At 49.3% G+C, this 19,080-nt stretch overlaps 1 protein-coding gene across 2 annotated transcripts in view; it reads left to right on the forward strand.

The window, feature by feature from the left end:
* Acan (aggrecan) overlaps positions 1-19,080 on the forward strand; it is a 62,611-nt gene that overhangs the window by 26,128 nt on the left and 17,403 nt on the right. For both annotated transcript variants that reach the window (XM_021194666.1, XM_029542575.1), the window contains exons 2-11: positions 3,519-3,595; positions 5,559-5,942; positions 7,356-7,530; positions 9,939-10,066; positions 11,388-11,681; positions 12,756-13,160; positions 14,126-14,300; positions 14,484-14,611; positions 15,808-16,101; positions 18,739-18,954. In XM_021194666.1, the coding sequence (XP_021050325.1) occupies positions 3,526-3,595; positions 5,559-5,942; positions 7,356-7,530; positions 9,939-10,066; positions 11,388-11,681; positions 12,756-13,160; positions 14,126-14,300; positions 14,484-14,611; positions 15,808-16,101; positions 18,739-18,954 (2,269 nt within the window). In that variant the 5' untranslated portion in view covers positions 3,519-3,525. The remainder of the gene's footprint in view (positions 1-3,518; positions 3,596-5,558; positions 5,943-7,355; positions 7,531-9,938; positions 10,067-11,387; positions 11,682-12,755; positions 13,161-14,125; positions 14,301-14,483; positions 14,612-15,807; positions 16,102-18,738; positions 18,955-19,080) is intronic.

The raw sequence follows: 19,080 nt of genomic DNA on the forward strand, positions 1-19,080 counted from the left end.
CTTCTCCTTCTCCTTCTCCTTCTCCTTCTCCTCCTCCTCTTCCTCCTCCTTCTCCTGCTCCTCCTCCTCCTCTTCATCCTCCTCCTTCTCCTCCTTTTTCCTGTTTCCTGTTTCTCTAGCTTTTAGAAGGGCAGTGGTGTTGCTTTTGAATGAAAACAGACCTTTCTTTCTGGAAAGCCACCTAGCCTGGTCCTCCTGTCAGGTAGGAAGCCTCCCCTCCCACATCCATTTCCACCAACCCAATCCACGGGTTCTAAGTGTCTCACACAGGCTGACAAGAGGGTGGTGGGAGAGAGTGGCACTGGTGTATCCCTGCTGATGCTACAGCCTGTGTGTGTACAGTGCCAGAGGCACAGTGCCCAGCCCAGATGAGAAGAACTGACTGGCAAGAGATCTCACTCCATCTGTGAAACAGCAAGAACAGGTCTTGTGTTAATAAGCAGTAAGTGACCCGGCAGGGCCAGGACCTGAGTCTGAGTCTTGACAGAGCTGCTAAAAAAAGGAATTCAGAACGAGAGAATGAGCTACACTTTCAATGACGTGATCTGTTGAAGTCCCTGCCTTCAACTATGGACCACAGGCACACAGGCACATGCATACAGAGACATACACACAAAGACAGACTGACACGCATGCACATTCAGGCACGCAGGTACACATACACAGAGAAAGACAGAAACACACACACACACAGACACAGACATACACACACACACACACACACACAGAGAGAGAGAGAGAGAGAGAGAGAGAGAGAGAGAGAGAGAGAGAGAGAGAGAGATGAAAAGCAGGAGCCTGCTGCTTTTCCTGGTCAAGCTTCTACCAATTGGTCAATCCCTGGCGCACAGGGATTCTGAGGCTTTCTGCTGGGCCATCCCCTGTGCCTCTGAGCTCACACTGCTGTCCATCTCAGGCCTTCCTCTCATCTCCCCATCCTCAACACCCTCCACGTACCATCCCTTCCCACGGCCTCGCTTCCCTTCCCATTGAGAAAGGTCTCTCTGTCCACGAGTGAGCGTGGGCTGGCAAAGTCAGTATCCTTGCATAAAAGCCTCACTGAGTGTCTGAGAGGCTTGGAACCCAGACAGAATGGAATTGCTCCCTATTTTCTTTACAACTGAGAAAACACACACAAACACAAGAGCATATTTATTGCGATAATTCTATCCCAAAGGTTTTAAGAAGAAGAAATAAAATTAGTCTTGCCGCCCACTCCGCACCAGCCCCCTCCCTTTCATTCCTTCACATTTCCTGGTCTAAGCCAGGGAGAAAAACAGAGCCAGCCCAAGCCCCACAGAGCACCATTGCATCCCAGACAATGTCCAGCTTGTTCGGAGAGCGAGGGAAGAAACACAACTCCGAAACATACACACGACTTCCAAGCGAAGGGTGTTCTGAGGGAAGAACAGGCTAGCTTTGTGTCTGGGTCTTGGGTAAAGGCCCCTCTGCAGACACCTCAGGCTGATCTTCCTTGACCCTCCAGGAAACCATTTCCTAGCCCTGGCTGACTGGTCGACTGATCTTGAACAAGAACCCCTCTCCAACTCTATGTCTCCTCAAAGTGCCAGACCTGGGGCCCCAGAAATTTATTTTTTAAAGGTTAGTATCTAAGTCATAAAATCCCTAAGGAGAAGGAAGGGGCCATTTCCCAGAACTATGGAACTTTCCAGACTTCCTACAGCGCGGGGGTGATGTGCCTCTATGCCCTCAGACACACAGACAGACCTTTCATTTCTCAGGCCTGGATGGTCAAAAATGCCAAGCTCCAGAGATAGGAAAAGGTCCCCTTGTCCTAGGCCCAGACTGTTCCTCTCCAGGCACCCCTGGATGGAAATGTCAGTGTCTCCCCTCCCCACAATCTTGATGCTCCTAAGGGTGCTGCGCCCTGATCGCTGTGCTGGCCCAGCCTATGGTGACTAAGCAGAGAGCGACACCTGCTGGACGGTTGGGCTCCAGCAGAGCTGAGGTTGGGGCCTGGAGGCCAGGGGTTGGGGGAGAGGGGCTTCTCCATGAAGGTTGCTCTCTGTGGCTGCAGACTCCATCTGCCCTTTACCACTGCCCCATCCCCGAGGCTTCCTTTCTTCTTCTTAGACCAAAAGTAAATAATGCTGCTGCTGCTGCTGCTGCTGCTGCTGCTGCTGCTGCTGCTGCTGCTGCTGCTGCTGCAGCAGCATATGGGGCACGGCATCACACAGTGCAGGTCTCAGAAGGAGTGTGTGACATGGTTGTGGACCCGCCAGGGCAGTGGTACCATGAGGTCCAAATTGTTTCTACATGCAGTTGGCTGAAGGCCACTGCTCCTGATGATGGCTTGATAAATTCAGTTATGCTTGCTGGCTGGGGTTGGGGATCCCTACGGTGCAAGGGAGAACAACAGATCTGTGGACATAAATGGCAACTGACCAGCTGATGACAATCAGGAAAGCTTGACGTCTAATTCACGTGGCCATAAGAAGGCTGCAGGAGTCCTAGGTTCTCACACATGTGTATGTGTGAGTCACTGGGTACCACGCATGCTAGGAAAACACTCGCGCACTGATGCAATGAAGACGCACCATAAAGGCTAAGGGTCTGGGGCTGCTTAGAGAGTCCATGGTGGCCTCTTTCAATTCTAATGTTTCTGATAAGCAGTCATGCGTGCTAAAATAACAAGGACACAATGTACAGTGTGGGAAATACATCGTAACCCCCATTTATTGTCATTACCAAGTCTCATGTATTATATACATAACTAGGTTCCACATACTTTCATAGGATTGGCATGCAGTAGATTGGTTTGCACAACATCATTGCTGACAGGTGAGAAATGTGTTGCGCTGGGACAGAACAGTGTCTCTAGGCAATGGCGAGGGTTTTTGTTTTTTTTTTTTNGAGAGAGAGAGAGAGAGAGAGAGAGAGAGAGAGAGAGAGAGAGAGAGAGGAGAGAGAATAAAGACAATACAAGTGGAGGCTGCAGAGACTCACAAGGAGGCCAGAGCACCTGGTTGCACATCTTCAGGTTGAAGCTCCACATGCTCAAACCCCAGAAAAAGCTGATGCTTCAGGTCAAGTCCAAAGGGAGGAGGGAATCAGCTGGAAGGCCAGCAGGGGAGAGGCCTCTCTTCCTGTAGAGAGGGTCATTTTTTTGTTAAAGCCTTCAGGTGGTTGGCTGTGACCCGCCCACACTGCAGAGGGGAGGCCATCTAGGTCTACAGATTCCCATGTTTATGCAAAACCCCTCACACAGTGTATAAACCTGAGCATCTATGGTCCACCTGGCACATATCATTAGCTATCACTGGAATTCATTAGGACAAGTCTCCACTGGCTAGAAGATGGGAGGAGGAATATACCAACCATCTTGGAATTAATCTAAGCAAGGATGACAGTTTCTGAGGAAAGGATTCTTAGTGAAAACACTGTTCAACGCATGGCAACCTCCTGCTGTACAATGTGATTTCAGAGCCTTGGGCATGAATTTTATCACGGTATCTCTTCCATAACTAACCTGTGCCTAAACTGTCTGCTGTCTCTTCCAGCTGAACTATGACCACTTTACTCCTGGTCTTTGTGACTCTGAGGGTCATTGCTGCAGTGATCTCAGAAGAAATTCCAGGTGAGGACAGTTCTATGCATGGCCCCTTTATTCAGTGGGCACTGGGTTCTGAGTACAGGGTACAACTTTGTTTTGGGACACTGTCACTGCTGCCCCTTCTTTTGGCCTTTTCTTGGTCCTTTCTAGATGTAGTAGGAAAACAACACATACCTACTACAAATGCATGTACTACTGAATGCCCTCAGCAAGGAGAGTTGCTCAGCCTCCTTCACAGAACCCTTGGAGATCTTATTCAGAACCACTGCCCAGTGAATGGGGTAGAGAGAAGACATGGGAAGCCAGAGGGGGGGGGCATGGGTAGGACTACCAAAGAGAAGAGAACCTGAGGAACAGTGCTGAAAAGACAGGGTTTCCTCTAGAAGTGAAGGCATAGCCCTGGTGTGAGCTCCCCAACCCTGACTCAAGGGACATGTGAAGAACTTTACCCACAGTGTGGGGATCTGGAACTCAAGGGCTGAACAGTCTGTGAGACCTCCCAAACAGTGGGGGTGGGTGGATAAGAGATGGCTTGCTCATGGTGGTGGGGACAAGAGGAGGCTTGGGCACCCTCCCTCCCCTCAACCCACTGTATGCCAATACAAAACTCCAGGACTTCAGGGTCATGGAAAAAATTTTCCATGGTCAAATGGAAAGACACTCAGTATTTTATTCACTCACATACTGGCCTGATTCACAGCTTTTGAATATGGAGATGTGGTTATCTGGACCTCCAGTGATGCTCAGAGAGCCTAGCCATCACCTCAGGAGATGTGTCCACATTAGCTAAACAGTCCACTAGGGTTGGCTGAGAGCTTCGACAACCTGGCCTCTGGCTATCCCCTGAGGACCATGGCTACAGAGCCAGGCTGTGGCCACCGGCGTCAGGGCTGGGCAGCAGATGGAGGCGTTTGTGGAGAGATGGTGGAATCTGTCCAGACATCAAAAGATCCAGGCTGGACTCCAGACATTCCTGGCTCCCCTAGCCTTAACCTGCTATGTCTCTACCACCCACAACTATCTTAAACATTTTTACTTCAACCTGTCGCATCCCTTGAAAGGGTTATAAAAATTTTAGACCTGCCATGAAAGGTGCTGTATAGAGGGCTGTTTCTCTCGCTCCCTTTCCAATGGAGTTCAGGAAACACTATGTCTTCTCTATTGACACACTCCATAATTTTTATGTTGCCTAGTCCTATCCAGTTCCATATTTCTAACTCTACAGGCCAAAAAAAAAGTCTGACCTCCTATTCTCCCCAGTCTTCTCGTCCTTGACTTAAATAGCCTTGCCCTTCTACAAGGTCCAGTTAAAGCCCAGAGCTGACCTCCCAGAATGGGATATATTTATCTTGAAGTCCTGTGTCTCAAGTTTAAAGGCTGTGGAGAAGTTTGTAATCCTAATAATTATTATGCCCAATGTGTAGGACAGTGTCTTCCTATGTCTCAGGAAAACAGCTTGTCTGTGGTAAGGCAGAAACGCCATGTCTGAAGGTACAGTGGAGGAGAGAGGTTTACCTCGTGGTAGCCTGGAAACAGAGAGAGAGGGGGAAGAGAGAGGGGAGAGACAGACAGACAGATCTAGTCACCTCTCCTAACACAGACAAACCTTCCATACACAAATCTTTTGTGGAGAACTCATGATATCCAAAATAAATACTCCAATATATTTTTCTAAAATCTGTGGATCAAGCATATCACTACTCTAAGAACGAGGGTCCTGTTTATCTAGGGGTTGGCATCCCCTCTTGGTGTCTAAGGTTTGAGGTCTCTCTCATGCTCTTCTGGAATTCTATTTTGACTCTGAATTTTTGTCTTAGGGTGGGAAGACACCTGGAGAATCCCAGGTTCCCACATGGGTTCCCACATGGTGGGCTGGATAAGGGCCTCTTGGGTGACTGCATTTCCAGGCCCGGGAGGAGGGAGGCAAAGACTTGTGTTCTCTATAATTCCTAACGCATCTGTCTGTCCTCCCACCCTTCCCTCACAGACCATGACAACTCACTGAGCGTGAGCATCCCTCAACCGTCCCCACTGAAGGTCCTCCTAGGGTCTTCCCTCACCATCCCCTGCTACTTCATCGACCCCATGCATCCTGTGACCACTGCCCCCTCCACTGCCCCCCTCACCCCAAGAATCAAGTGGAGCCGTGTTTCCAAGGAAAAGGAGGTGGTACTGCTGGTGGCCACTGAAGGACAGGTTCGAGTCAACGGCCTCTACCAAGACAAGGTGTCACTCCCCAACTATCCAGCCATCCCCAGCGACGCCACCTTGGAGATCCAGAACCTTCGCTCCAATGACTCTGGGATCTATCGCTGTGAAGTGATGCACGGCATCGAGGACAGCGAAGCCACCCTGGAGGTCGTAGTGAAAGGTGAAGGGCCTCCCACTGGGGACGCCATGTTGCCTGTAGAAAGAGCTAGAATGATGTCCTCAGTAGTGTGCACCTTGGTGACAAGGTCTCCTACTCAGTTCCTCTGCATACCTGTTTTCTCCTTATCATGCCCTACTGTTCTCTGTGGGACTGGGACTCTAGGAGTGGGGCGCATAAATACATCCAGGTATTGGCAGTTTGTTTGCCAACAACCTTTCACTTGTTGGGTATGTCAGTGTTTCTTGCTGGTGTGATCAGAGACCTGACAGGAGTCCACGTGAGGGAGGAAGGTGTTACTCTGTCTCACAGTTCGAGGGCATACAGTCCACCATGGTAGGGACAAGATGGCAGTAGGCGTCTGAGGCAGCTGATCATACTGCATCGACAGTCAGGAGGCAGAAAGATGAATCCCAATGCTCACTCAGATCACTCTCTCCCTTTTTTTTTTTTCCACTCTGGGACCCTGGACCATGTTACAGTACCACCTACCTTCAGGGTGGCTCCTCCCTCTTCAGTAAAACCCTCACAGACATACCCAGAGGTGTGTCTCCTACCTCACAGCAGCCTTGTGAGTGTACCCATTTTGCACCTCAGCAAATGAGTTAAATGGCATATCTGCCGTGACCCTAGAAATGCGTGAAAGTGGGTTCCTAACACATCATCCTGGCATCATCTCCACCCCCTCCTCCTTTATTCGCAGCTTCAGAGGTCAAAGAAGTGGTGGAAGATTCACTTCCTGGTCTCCTTTGTCTCTAAGAGGTCTCGTTAGGATGCCCCTGAACTACTGAAGACCTGGAACCCTCATGTCTCATCCCCTAGATTGGTGGTAGGGAGAAGGGATTAGAGCGTCCTGGGGTGACAAAAAGAAAATCACAAGGAGACAGTTTTTGCCTTTGTTCCAGTAACTTTCTTATTGTCAGAATTATTAAATGTATTTTAAGGGGAATGCCTTACAAGGGGATGGTGAGCACCATGTGAAGGTGGTGGGGTGGGGTGGAGAGGAGACAGGGTCCCAACAAGAGCAAACTTCAGTAGCTAAGGATCTATTGGCAGCTGCTCTGACTGCTTCTGGGGGAGGAAGCACCGGTTTTCTTTAAGGGTACAGCCCCTGGTGGGTTGGCCACACCCCGGTAGATGGCCCCACACCCAGGAATACACAGGTAGCACAAGTTGGCCTCAATGGAAGGGGTGAAGGGTTAGAGGTACAGCTAGAAGTGTCCAGGGAGAGAAGTTGGGGTACATATAATCAAAATACATTTTAGGTATGTATAGAATTCTCAAATCAATAAAAAAAATTTATAATAAACTACGTCAGCCTGGACCAGGCAGTGCCCAAGGTCCCCTGGATCCTGGTCACCATTTCTCAAGGGTTCACACCTAACCTGCTCTCCATCTGGTCCATGTGTCCTACAGGAATTGTGTTCCACTACAGAGCTATTTCCACACGCTACACGCTGGACTTTGACCGAGCACAGCGGGCTTGCCTACAGAACAGCGCCATCATTGCCACCCCAGAGCAACTGCAGGCTGCCTACGAGGATGGCTTCCACCAGTGCGATGCAGGCTGGCTGGCTGACCAGACAGTCAGGTGAGACCCCGACCCTCAGAGGAAAACCTGTCAGAGCTGAGAGTCAAGTACCAGAGGCCTAGCAGAATGAGGCAGACGATGGGGTGGGACAATGACTTGCACTGAGCTGGTAGGAACATGATCCTCTGGCCAGTCTAGGGTCCAGACTTGTCAACATACATACCCAGTGTCCCATCCCAGGCCCTCATTATTCACTCTCCCAGGAGAAGACAATACCAGTGACCTTGTTCTGAGTGCCACTGCCCTCTTTGCCTGTTTTTCCTCCTGATGTTTCTTTGCTTCTGGTTTGTTTGTCAGTTTTTAACTTGGAGTTTTATTTATTTTTAGTTATTGCCTTTTTATTTATATTATATTGCCTGTTCATATATTATATTATAATACATATTACAACAATATGTTATATATTGCATAGTATATATAAATATATTTATATTGCCTGCTTATTTATATCTTTTTTTTTTGTAAGACAAGACATACATACATCAAGTGTCTAGAAACATCTTTTCTGAGAGAATCCTAGGAGCCATATGGCAAAGCAGACCAGACAGAGGCCTGCCTGAAGCATCCCAGTACAGTGTCTCAAGTCTGTAAAGGCAATCTGTGCACCCCATGTGCATCCTAAGGCTAGCCCCAAAGCCGGCCCACAAGGCCTCAGGAAGACAGCTGTACAAGCTACAACAGGCTAGGGGATCTTAGGTCACAAGTTCACACAATACTGTTATAGTTTCACCTCTGATGTTGAAATTAAACACTGATCAAAAGCAAGATGGGGAGGAAACAATTTATTCCAGCTTCTTCCAGGTCACGGTCCATCATTGAGGTAAGTGAGGGTAGAAACACTTGCAGTTAGGAACCGTGGGAGAAGGCTGCTTGTGGCTCACGGTCTGGCTCACCCACAGGCTCACCCACAGGCTCACCCACAGGCTCACGCACAGGCTCACACACGGGCTCACACACGGGCTCACACACAGGCTCACACACAGGCTCACACACGGGCTCACACACAGGCTCACGCACAGGCTCACACACAGGCTCACACACAGGCTCACAGGCTCACTCACAGGCTCACACACAGGCTCACAGGCTCACAGGCTCACCCACAGGTTCACACACAGGCTCACACACAGGCTTACACACAGGCTCACACACAGGCTCACACACAGGCTCACACATAGGCTCACACACAGGCTCACAGGCTCACCCACAGGATCACACATAGGCTCACACAGGCTCACAGGCTCACCCACAGGCTCACAGGCTCACACACAGGCTCACACATAGGCTCACACACAGGCTCACCCACAGGCTCACGCACAGGCTCACATACAGGCTCACACACAGGCTCACACACAGGCTCACACACAGGCTCACACTCACTTAGCTTTCTTACACGTCCCAGGTCCACCTGTCTAGGGATAGTATCTTCCATGGTAGGCTGGGCTCTCCTACATTGATCAAAGCTCAAGACCTCACAGACCTGGTCACAAGCTAATCTGAGCAACCCCTCAGCTGAGATCCCTTCAGATAACTCTAGACTGTGTCATGTTAACAGCTGACACTAACTGGGACTGGCCCTTGCTACATGGGGGCTGGTGAGATGGCTCAGTGGGTAAGAACACCCGACTGTTCTTCCGAAGGTTCAGAGTTCAAATCCCAGCAACCACATGGTGGCTCACAACCATCCGTAACAAGATTTGACGCCCTCTTCTGGAGTGTCTGAAGATAGCTACAGTGTACTTACATGTAATAAATAAATAAATAAATCTTTTAAAAAAAAAAATTAGTAGTCAAACAAAAGATAAGTCAGACAACAGTCTAATATGGCAAGAGTCCACATATTGACCTCAGGAAGAGCTAGACTCCAATCCCGACCCTGGAATTTGGAAGCTGTGTGTCTGTCAACAAATCAGTTCACATTTCTGAACCTTAGTTTAAGTGTAAAGAGAATCCGGCCCCTGCTTCACTTAGGAGACAGAAGACTCAAGTGGTGCCAAGTTGGCACCATGGCCAAATCCAAACCAATCCATTCTTTGTTTCTGTAAATAAATATTGTTGTGCTGAAACTTAGCCATGCTCACCCGATTACACACTGCCTGTAGCTGCTCTGTGCTGCTGCAGTACAGATGATCACCACAGGGACCCATGGTTTGCAAAGCCCACAAGATTCTGACCTTTTCCGTGGAGTGTATCTTTGGGGGAGAGAGTGTTTGATACCAGGAGCACTTGGAAGCAGAGGCAGCCAGACTTGTGAGCAGCACTGAGACTGGAGGAGCAGCAGGCACGCAGAGCAGACTTGGACAGGGGTAGTTTTGTGTCTCTGTCACCTATGGAGGTGATGGCTACAAGGACAGTGTCTTTGGGGTCCCCTCCGTTCCTAGCGTCACACTCTCGCGTTGACTTCTCAACAGATACCCCATCCACACTCCCCGGGAAGGTTGTTATGGTGACAAGGACGAGTTCCCTGGAGTGAGAACCTATGGAATCCGGGACACCAATGAGACCTATGATGTGTACTGCTTCGCTGAGGAGATGGAGGGTGAGAAAGCCGGTTCACCGCGAGATGCCGTGTCCGTCCCCATCACCACGATCACATGTGGGATAGCTACACGAGTCCTCCTCTGGACCACTGCCCTCCCTCGGTCCTCTCCTGCTATGAACGGCAATGGTCTCTTGCTGGAATACATGCTATTCGCTTTGAAGGGGTCCTCAGTAGCCATAAGCATCTGCACAACAATCCGGTGCCACCCCCAAACCCCTAATTCCAGAGTCCTCTGGGACTGCCCCTCTTATCCGGGATCTCAGCATCTCTGGCCAACCCCTTCCTGCCTTAAGGTCCACAGTGCCATCAAAGCCATGTTCAAGTCTAGGGTGTAGCTCAGTGGCAGACCCTGGGCTCCCTCCCTACAGCACTCTAGGGCAGACACAACAGACACACAAACATACTTCCCAGCTACACTCTCTCCACTTCCTGGCCCCCCGCTTGAAGTCCTACCCTGGGCCGCTTGGGTTGTTGGGTTGTTTGAGGGAGAAACCTGGGTTGTTTCTTTCTTTTTTGAGGGTACTAATTTTGAAAGTAGAGTTACCCTGGCCTGTAGATGACACCCCTTTCCCATCTACCTCTCTGGAAATCCCACACACTCTCTGAATATCCTTCTCATAGCTCCCAAGCTCCTCCAGCTGGGAGAAAAACTAGTGGTGATACACCTCACCTTTCTTACCACATGTCCCCATGTTTGACTAACCCAGGAAAAATACAACAGTTCTTTTGTCTGAGCAGCCGCTGAGTAAGGACACCTGAAACTACCCAATACGTGATCAGAGACTGCCCACAACTCCACCCCATCCTCAAACACAGCTTTGCCAGGTTTAGGAAATATTGTTTAAAAGCTAGTCCCAAATTACCCTCTAATGGGCTCTTTGGGTACTACTGGCCCTGGTTTGGAAGGCAGTACTCTAAGGGATCAAAAGGTGAGGACTTTTCTCATCAGATTTTGAATTTGGGATGGTTTCCTAGGAATGGGTAGTGCCTATATTAAAGGAAAGCTCCCCTAGTGGTGTGAGGGTGAATAGCAACCAACTGGGCTTCTGATTTCGCGATTGCTCCACCCATTGCTCTTTGGGCAGTTTTCTTTTTTTGGGGGGGGGGGGGAGGGCTTGTTAGGAGATTGGTGACATCCTACCCAAAAGTTCTGAAAGGAATGAAGAGTGTGGAGTGACAGACAGACAAGCCGTGAGATATCTAACACAGAACCAAGGATAAAAAGATAATCCTCCGGGAAAAAATGCGGACCTCTCAGGGACACAGGCAGCTTGGGATGTGAGCGGAACCCTCACCCAGTGTAATATGTCCTTCACAGGCGAGGTCTTTTATGCCACATCCCCGGAGAAATTCACCTTCCAAGAGGCAGCCAACGAGTGCCGGAGGCTAGGGGCACGCTTGGCCACCACAGGCCAGCTCTACCTGGCCTGGCAGGGCGGTATGGACATGTGCAGCGCTGGCTGGCTGGCGGACCGCAGCGTGCGCTACCCCATCTCCAAGGCTCGACCCAACTGCGGAGGCAACCTCCTGGGTGTAAGGACTGTCTATCTGCACGCCAACCAGACAGGCTATCCTGATCCCTCATCCCGCTATGACGCCATCTGTTACACAGGTGGGACTGGGGCTGAAGGTGGGAAGGGGGTTCTCGCCACCGATATCAGATCCCACTAAGGTCTTGGGAAGGGACCGCTGAGTTTCTGAACCGCATATTTTTTTATCATGTCTTGGATTTTCACTGCTTCTTAATGTAGAGACAATGGAGTCACAATGTAGTCAGCCCAGTTTCATCAGATCCACACAGAACAGTGTTTAAAGTATATACTCGGAGCCACTGTTTTCTTGGGTTTGAATCCCAGCTCTTCCATACAAAAGCAGCTCGTTTCATATTTCACTTCTACAGCCCAATCTTATGTGAAGAGGGACACCCTCTCTCCCAAAAGCCTCTCTTCTCTTTTTTGATGATCTGACCACTAATCTGACCACTCTTTGGAAGTGTCACCCTCACTAATACTCTTTTTTATTAATTACTACCTTATGTTTATCAGTCCCTCATTTGTCCAGGACTCTGAGACAGGCAGTTCCCCAATGATGCCTGCATCAATACACAAAACATGTCTGCAAGATTCAGGATTTCCCTTCCTCACACTGTCCCATTGGATGGACCCGGAGCAGACAAAGTGCAGTTGGTGGGGAGGCAGAAATAGGAACTGATCTTATTTGATAAGCAATGAGCTAGCTGATCAATGTACCAGGAGTAGCCTAGTGCTTCTACAAATTCAGCCAACCTCAGACTCCTATTAATAATTTAATTGCATCTATACTGAATAGGTGCAGAATTTGTCTTGCCATCGTTACGCAACTCTTAACAGCTGTTACTAGCTATTGAAATGGTGCACACACTCTACGATGAATTAGAAGCAACCAAAAAGTGACACAAGATTCCAGCAGTGGCCCAGAAGTTATATAAGGGACTCTAGCATTCTCAGAGTTTGGCATCTGTGGGAGGCTTGGAACCATCCCAAGGGAAAGGAAGAGCCACAGAACTCAGATACCTGAGTCCCTTGTGGTGGGCAGGGCCAGGTGCCTGGCTCCAGCCAAATGGAAGGAAATGGGGCACATTCAACTCTTGTCCCCTCAAAACAGCCCTGAGCTCAGCACTAAAGCCTGTCATTGCCTCCTATCCCAGGTGAAGACTTTGTAGACATCCCAGAAAACTTCTTCGGGGTGGGTGGTGAAGACGACATCACCATCCAGACAGTCACCTGGCCAGACCTGGAGCTGCCCCTGCCCCGTAATATCACGGAGGGAGAGGCCCTGGGCAGCGTGATCCTCACGGCAAAGCCCATCTTTGACCTGTCCCCCACTATCTCAGAGCCGGGGGAGGCCCTCACACTTGCCCCTGAAGTGGGGAGCACAGCCTTCCCAGAGGCTGAGGAGAGAACTGGGGAAGCCACCAGACCCTGGGGCTTTCCTGCGGAAGTCACACGTGGGCCGGACTCTGCCACTGCCTTCGCCAGTGAGGACCTGGTGGTGCGAGTGACCATCTCTCCAGGTGCAGCTGAAGTCCCTGGTCAGCCCCGCTTGCCAGGGGGTAAGTACACTCCTGGGGAACAGGCAGGGCAGTTGTGGCCACTCTTTGGTCACAAATCATTAACCTCAAATAAAGTCACCTGTGGAAAACAGTGTATAGATCAAGCAGATGAAAGAACCACAGGGTTCACCACAAAATAGACCCACTTGAAAACCATTGCTCTGGGTGACCCCATGGCCTTGCCTGACCTTGTCCTCCCACCAGAATAGAAATCAGCCAAGTTCAGTGAGCAGGCTGAGCGCAGCTGTCCTGAGGGAGCAGTGACCTGACAGTGCCTGTCACAGTCCTAAATAACTGAGGAAGGGGAGGAGTTAAAAGGTATTTTGTGATACGTGAAAATTATGTAACAAAAATATGTTCAAATTTCAGTTCCCATGAATAGAGTTTGATTGAATCAAAGCTGCATCCGATTATTTAAGACTTTGTCTGTGGCTAATTTAGGACAGTTGTGGCTGAGTTAAGCACTTGAATGAAATCCCATTGTCCCACAAAGCCTGGTCTAGAGACCAGGTGTGACACTACACATCTGCATCCCAGAATGGGAAGGGGAGGCAGGAGAGTTGTGAGTTCAAGGCCAGCCTGATTTATACAGCAAGATTCTATCTCAACAAGAAGAAGGAGAAGACAGAAAGGAAGAAAAGTCTGATACAGTTAGCTGGTTCTCTCTGGAAAACACTTGCAGCTCTTAGGTTAGGTAGGAGAGGTTCTCTATACTCGGGCAGGGATGTCACTCAGCACAGAGCCCAGCTGATCCCTGAATGCAAATCTAGTCTGGTATAGGGTCTTGATGGTGCCCCAACCTGGGATGACACTGTCATCTGCCATGACTTTCATGATATCACCAAGTGGAACCTCAAGTGGAATCGCCCAGATCTACCTATCATGTCTAAACAAAGGAGCTAAGCTTAGAACAGATGGCCTAAGCATCCGTCTTACCTCTGTTTCTTCCTCTCCGCTCCCACCAGGAGTTGTATTCCACTATCGCCCAGGCTCCACCAGATACTCTCTGACATTTGAGGAGGCACAGCAGGCCTGCATGCACACCGGGGCAGTCATTGCCTCTCCTGAGCAGCTCCAGGCTGCCTATGAGGCAGGCTATGAGCAGTGTGATGCTGGCTGGCTGCAGGATCAGACCGTCAGGTAAAAGGACAAACCTGCCATTTCCAGCCCCAACCAGGAAGCCTCTAGCCTGACACATCACCCGGATGGGATGGGAGACTGGAGGGGGGCGGGGAACCAGCACTTTGCTCACTAGCAAGGGGTAAGATACACCTTTCCTACTCCCAGGATGGCTCCTCACCCTCTTTCCATCCTCTTTCACAGGTACCCCATTGTGAGCCCACGAACCCCATGTGTGGGTGACAAAGACAGCAGCCCAGGAGTCAGGACCTATGGCGTGCGCCCATCATCAGAAACCTATGATGTCTACTGCTATGTGGACAAGCTTGAGGGTACAGGCCACGTTATTGCATCCCCAGACCAGCAGGGACTAAGGGGGAGTCACAGAAGGGAGGGATAGAACTGTCACCACCTATGCTGGCCTGCTCCCACACAGCTTACCAGATAGAAAGCAGGCCTGCCCCTCACCTCTTTAAATTCGAATGCCTTCTCTCTGCCAAAGGCTCATAGGACTTCCCCCTTCTGCTGTCGTGTGACATTGGTCCTTCAGAAAGCCATGGGTTTCGTGGCTGAATTGATCAATTTATTATCAATAAATGTTAGGCATCCTTTCCCAGTGCCCATGAGCAAGTTCAAGGCCCCGACCGAGAAGTCCTGCATCCTAAAACCTCTTTAACTTTTTGCAACTCGGCACTGCCCAAGCGTATTCAACTGCAGACCTGTTCTGTCTCATTTCATTACATTGCCATGAACGACACCAAACTGCCTTTCCACTGAGTCCAAACTGGAAAGTGCCGGTGTTCTGGAAACGTTTAAACATAGCCACTCCCGTAACCTCTGTAAACCTAAGTTCCCCCATCTGTAAAACATGTCTGCTTAATACTCACATTAGAGGATCTTCTGAGTGTTCGCTGAGACACATTAAAAAGTGCCTGGCACACACAAACGCTGGGTAGATATGACCTTCCATCTCCCTAACCCTGATAGGGCCCTGGGTAATATGTGGGTGCTGAAACCCCAAAGGAATGGGAATCGGGTCTGCAGCAGTCACCAAGCTCCGTGAGAGAGCGGAGAGCTGAGAGGGCTTGGGGGGGGGGAGGGTTGCCAGCTGAACCCTCACTGTTAGTCAAGGGAAGGGAGGATAGGTGTAAGAGGAGAACCTAAAAAAGGGGGTGTCAGGGGTAGGAGCTAACTCCTCATAGGTAGACTAGCTTGGCCCAGCTCAGCTGTGACATTGTCGTTTTTAGTAAGGGATGTCCCAAGTCCCAGGAACTCCCTACTCAGGACAAAGTTGAGAATCTGGTCTCTACTGCCCAGGATCCAAAGAGATCTAAGGGCGTAGCCTTGGGGCTGGAGGTGGTGACTGAGTAAGCCCGGGGCCTAGAGGAGTCTTGCCACATACTCCTATATGGTAGATAGGAACAGCCCTGGTGACCAGGGTGGGGGAGCCAGGAGCTCTACCTCAGAGCAGGGGGAACAGTACTATGACACACATGAATCATCACACCGCCATTGCCTCTGTCCCCAGGGGAAGTGTTCTTCGCCACACGCCTTGAGCAGTTCACCTTCCAGGAAGCGTGGGCCTTCTGTGCAGCTCAAAACGCCACCCTGGCCTCCACCGGCCAGCTCTATGCCGCCTGGAGCCAGGGCCTGGACAAGTGCTATGCTGGCTGGCTGGCGGATGGCACCCTCCGATATCCCATCGTCACCCCTCGGCCTGCCTGTGGCGGGGACAAACCGGGCGTGAGAACCGTCTACCTCTACCCCAACCAGACCGGCCTCCCTGACCCACTGTCAAAGCACCATGCCTTCTGCTTCCGAGGTACTGTCGTCACTAAATCTGTCTATAAACCGCGGCAGGTGGCTCCTACTTCAAAGGAAGTTACATACAAATATTAGTTGGGGTAGTATATGCGAAATGCTCCATATGTGTTTCTGTTATATACTGCTTTACTTGTACCTTCTTGTCAGTTCTCTTGTACTTGTAAATATCTTTGCAATAAGTGTAATCAAATAATTCTGTTGTCCCTTGTCAAGCACCAGTCAGTTACATGGTTAATTGACCCACACTGTGCGGGCACTACCACTATAGTATCAGCCGTCCTTACAAGTTAAACAGTTGAGAGCGGTACGCTAGGCCCTGATTGGTTCAATTCTCACAGCGCCCATATAGGCTAATGGTACATTCACCAGAATAAAGCTTGTAGACCACTGTGAACCTTGGCTTCAACATAACATACCAAACTTGAGTGTCCGTGTCACTTCTTAGGAATCCGGGATTATTTTAATTTTTTTAAGATTTATTTTTACCATGTTTAATTATGTATATGGGGGGGCCACATGTCCATGAGAGTGCAGGAACCCTTGGAAGCCAGAGACATCAGACCCCCTAGGAGGTAGAGTTCAGGCATGTGTGAGATTCAAACTCAGGCCCTCTGTGAGAGGGGTACGCACACTTAGCCACTGAGCCATCTCGCCAGGCCCGAGGATTGCTTTTAACTAAAAGCCTCCAAGTTTCTCTGTCTTAGACGGACACCTTTTTACTTTATTTTTTGTTTGTATTTTAAGAAAGAGTATCATGTAGCTAAGGCTGGCCTCGAACTCCTGATCCCCCTGCCTTCACTCCTTAGTGCTCTGATTACAGGCATGTGATGTGACACCATGCCTGGTGGGGGGGAGCCTTATTTTTTTTTAATGTGTATAATTTTAACATTTTAATTTTAATTAAAAACTTAAAATTAACAGACATAGCATTATATTTCACTATGCATTATCTTTTTCTGATTGCCTGCCTTTGTTTTTTTTATTAAAAATTATTATATTTTTCTCCTCCCAGATCCTTCCTACCTCCCTACCCACCTGACTTGATATTTGTTCTCTCTTTAAAAAAATAAAAAAATGAATGAATGCATGAAACAATAGGGCTGGAGAGATGGCTCAGTGGTTAAGAGCACTGGCTGTTTGCTCTTCCAGAGGACCGGAGTTCAATTCCAAGCACTCACAAGGCAGCTCACAACTGTCTGTAACTCTAGTTTCAGGGGATCCAACTCCCTCACACAGATGTACTTGCAGACAAAACACCAATGCACAAAAATAAATAAATAAATAAAAATAAAAAGTAAATGAACAAACAATAAAACACTGCTAAAATGAAAATCAAAGCAAAGAAGCAAAAAACTAAGAAGATAAAACATGCCAAAATGAAGCACAGCTTCTCTTTAAGCCCTCAGGATTGCCACAACTTTGAGGGTAGCTTGTGCTGAATAGAAACGTACTACCTCAAAAAATGAATAAATTAATTAAAACCCAAAAGTCCATTTAAGAGGGCCAATCCCCTCCCAGGAAGTCACTGATGCCCTTGCCCTAGTCTAGGTCATTGCAATGGGCCTTGGAGGTTAAACCAGTACACCTCGTAGTAAACCATAACTTCCGCCACCCACCCAAGACCTTCAATGGACTCAAACCTCTTTTTTGTTTGTTTATTTGTCTGTTTGTTGTTTTTAAAAAGATTTATTTATTTATTTATTATATGTAAGTACACTGTAGCTGACTTCAGACACTCCAGAAGAGGGAGTCAGATCTCATTACGGATGGTTGTGAGCCACCATGTGGTTGCTGGGATTTGAACTCAGGACCTTCAGAAGAACAGTCAGAGCTCTTAACTGCTGAGCCATCTCTCCAGCCCCTGTCTGTTTGTTTTAAGACAGGGTCTCACTATGTATCCCTGGCTGTCCTAGAACTTGCCATGCGGAACAGGGTGGCCTCGAACTCATGGAGAGCTGCCTGCCTCTGCCTCATAAGTGCTGACATTAAAAGGGTGTGCTACCATGCCAGGCTTTAAACCTTTTATCACGCTGCAGAGAAGTCTGGCTCCTGCCTGACCTCCTCTAGGCTGCTGGCTTCCCCCAAATCAAAAATTATCCCTCATCTATGAATCCTGCCCTCACCCTGCCCACTGCAAATGCTGTGATAGCTGCGTGGAATCTAAAGATGAGCCTCCTGTTTAGGGAACTGACACTCAGAATCTAGCTCTGCCTTCAAGGCAGACAGGATCATGATTGATCTTGAACTGAGTGATTCGCCCTGATACTTCTAAGCCACTGACCTTGGGCAAGTCACAGTAACAAGTCACCACTTGTTAGATGGAGTCCCTTCTCTGTTATGGTAAAATATATTTATAAGCAGAAAGACTTTAGGTCCAGCGTATATGGTAGACTGTGAGGTAGAGATACCCCCAGAGCACTCTGTCCTAAGCTGCTGGGGTAGAGGGCACATGGTGACATTACCTAGTAAATACAATGGCAAACATCTGTCAATGACTTAGAGATTGGGGTGGGTTAGCAAGGTTCTTGTACAGTACAGGTGTACCTCAGGGTCCCCTTGCTCCTCTGTCCCTGAAGGACAAGGCAGAACGGACTCCGGTCAAAGGGCAGAACCTCACCTCCCATATCTTCCACAGGTGCGTCAGTAGTGCCCTCTCCAGGAGAAGAAGAAAGTGGTACACCCACATCACCGTCTGACATAGAGGACTGGATCGTCACTCGGGTGGGACCTGGTGTGGATGCTGTCCCCTTGGAGCCAGAGACAACAGAAGTGCCGTATTTCACCACTGAGCCAGAAAAACAGACTGAATGGGAGCCAGCCTACACCCCAGTGGGCACATCCCCACCTCCAGGTGGGTATAGCTGGGCTCTGGGTCATACCCTGAAGTCACGTGCACTAACCCTACACACCTGCCTGCTATGGAATGTCCAGGTGAGGGGGGGAGTGGGGGGGGGGGCTTGAACTCACTGTATAGCCC

Source organism: Mus pahari, chromosome 1 (genome assembly GCF_900095145.1).
Source record: "Mus pahari chromosome 1, PAHARI_EIJ_v1.1, whole genome shotgun sequence".
NCBI classification, from domain to species: domain Eukaryota; kingdom Metazoa; phylum Chordata; class Mammalia; order Rodentia; family Muridae; genus Mus; species Mus pahari.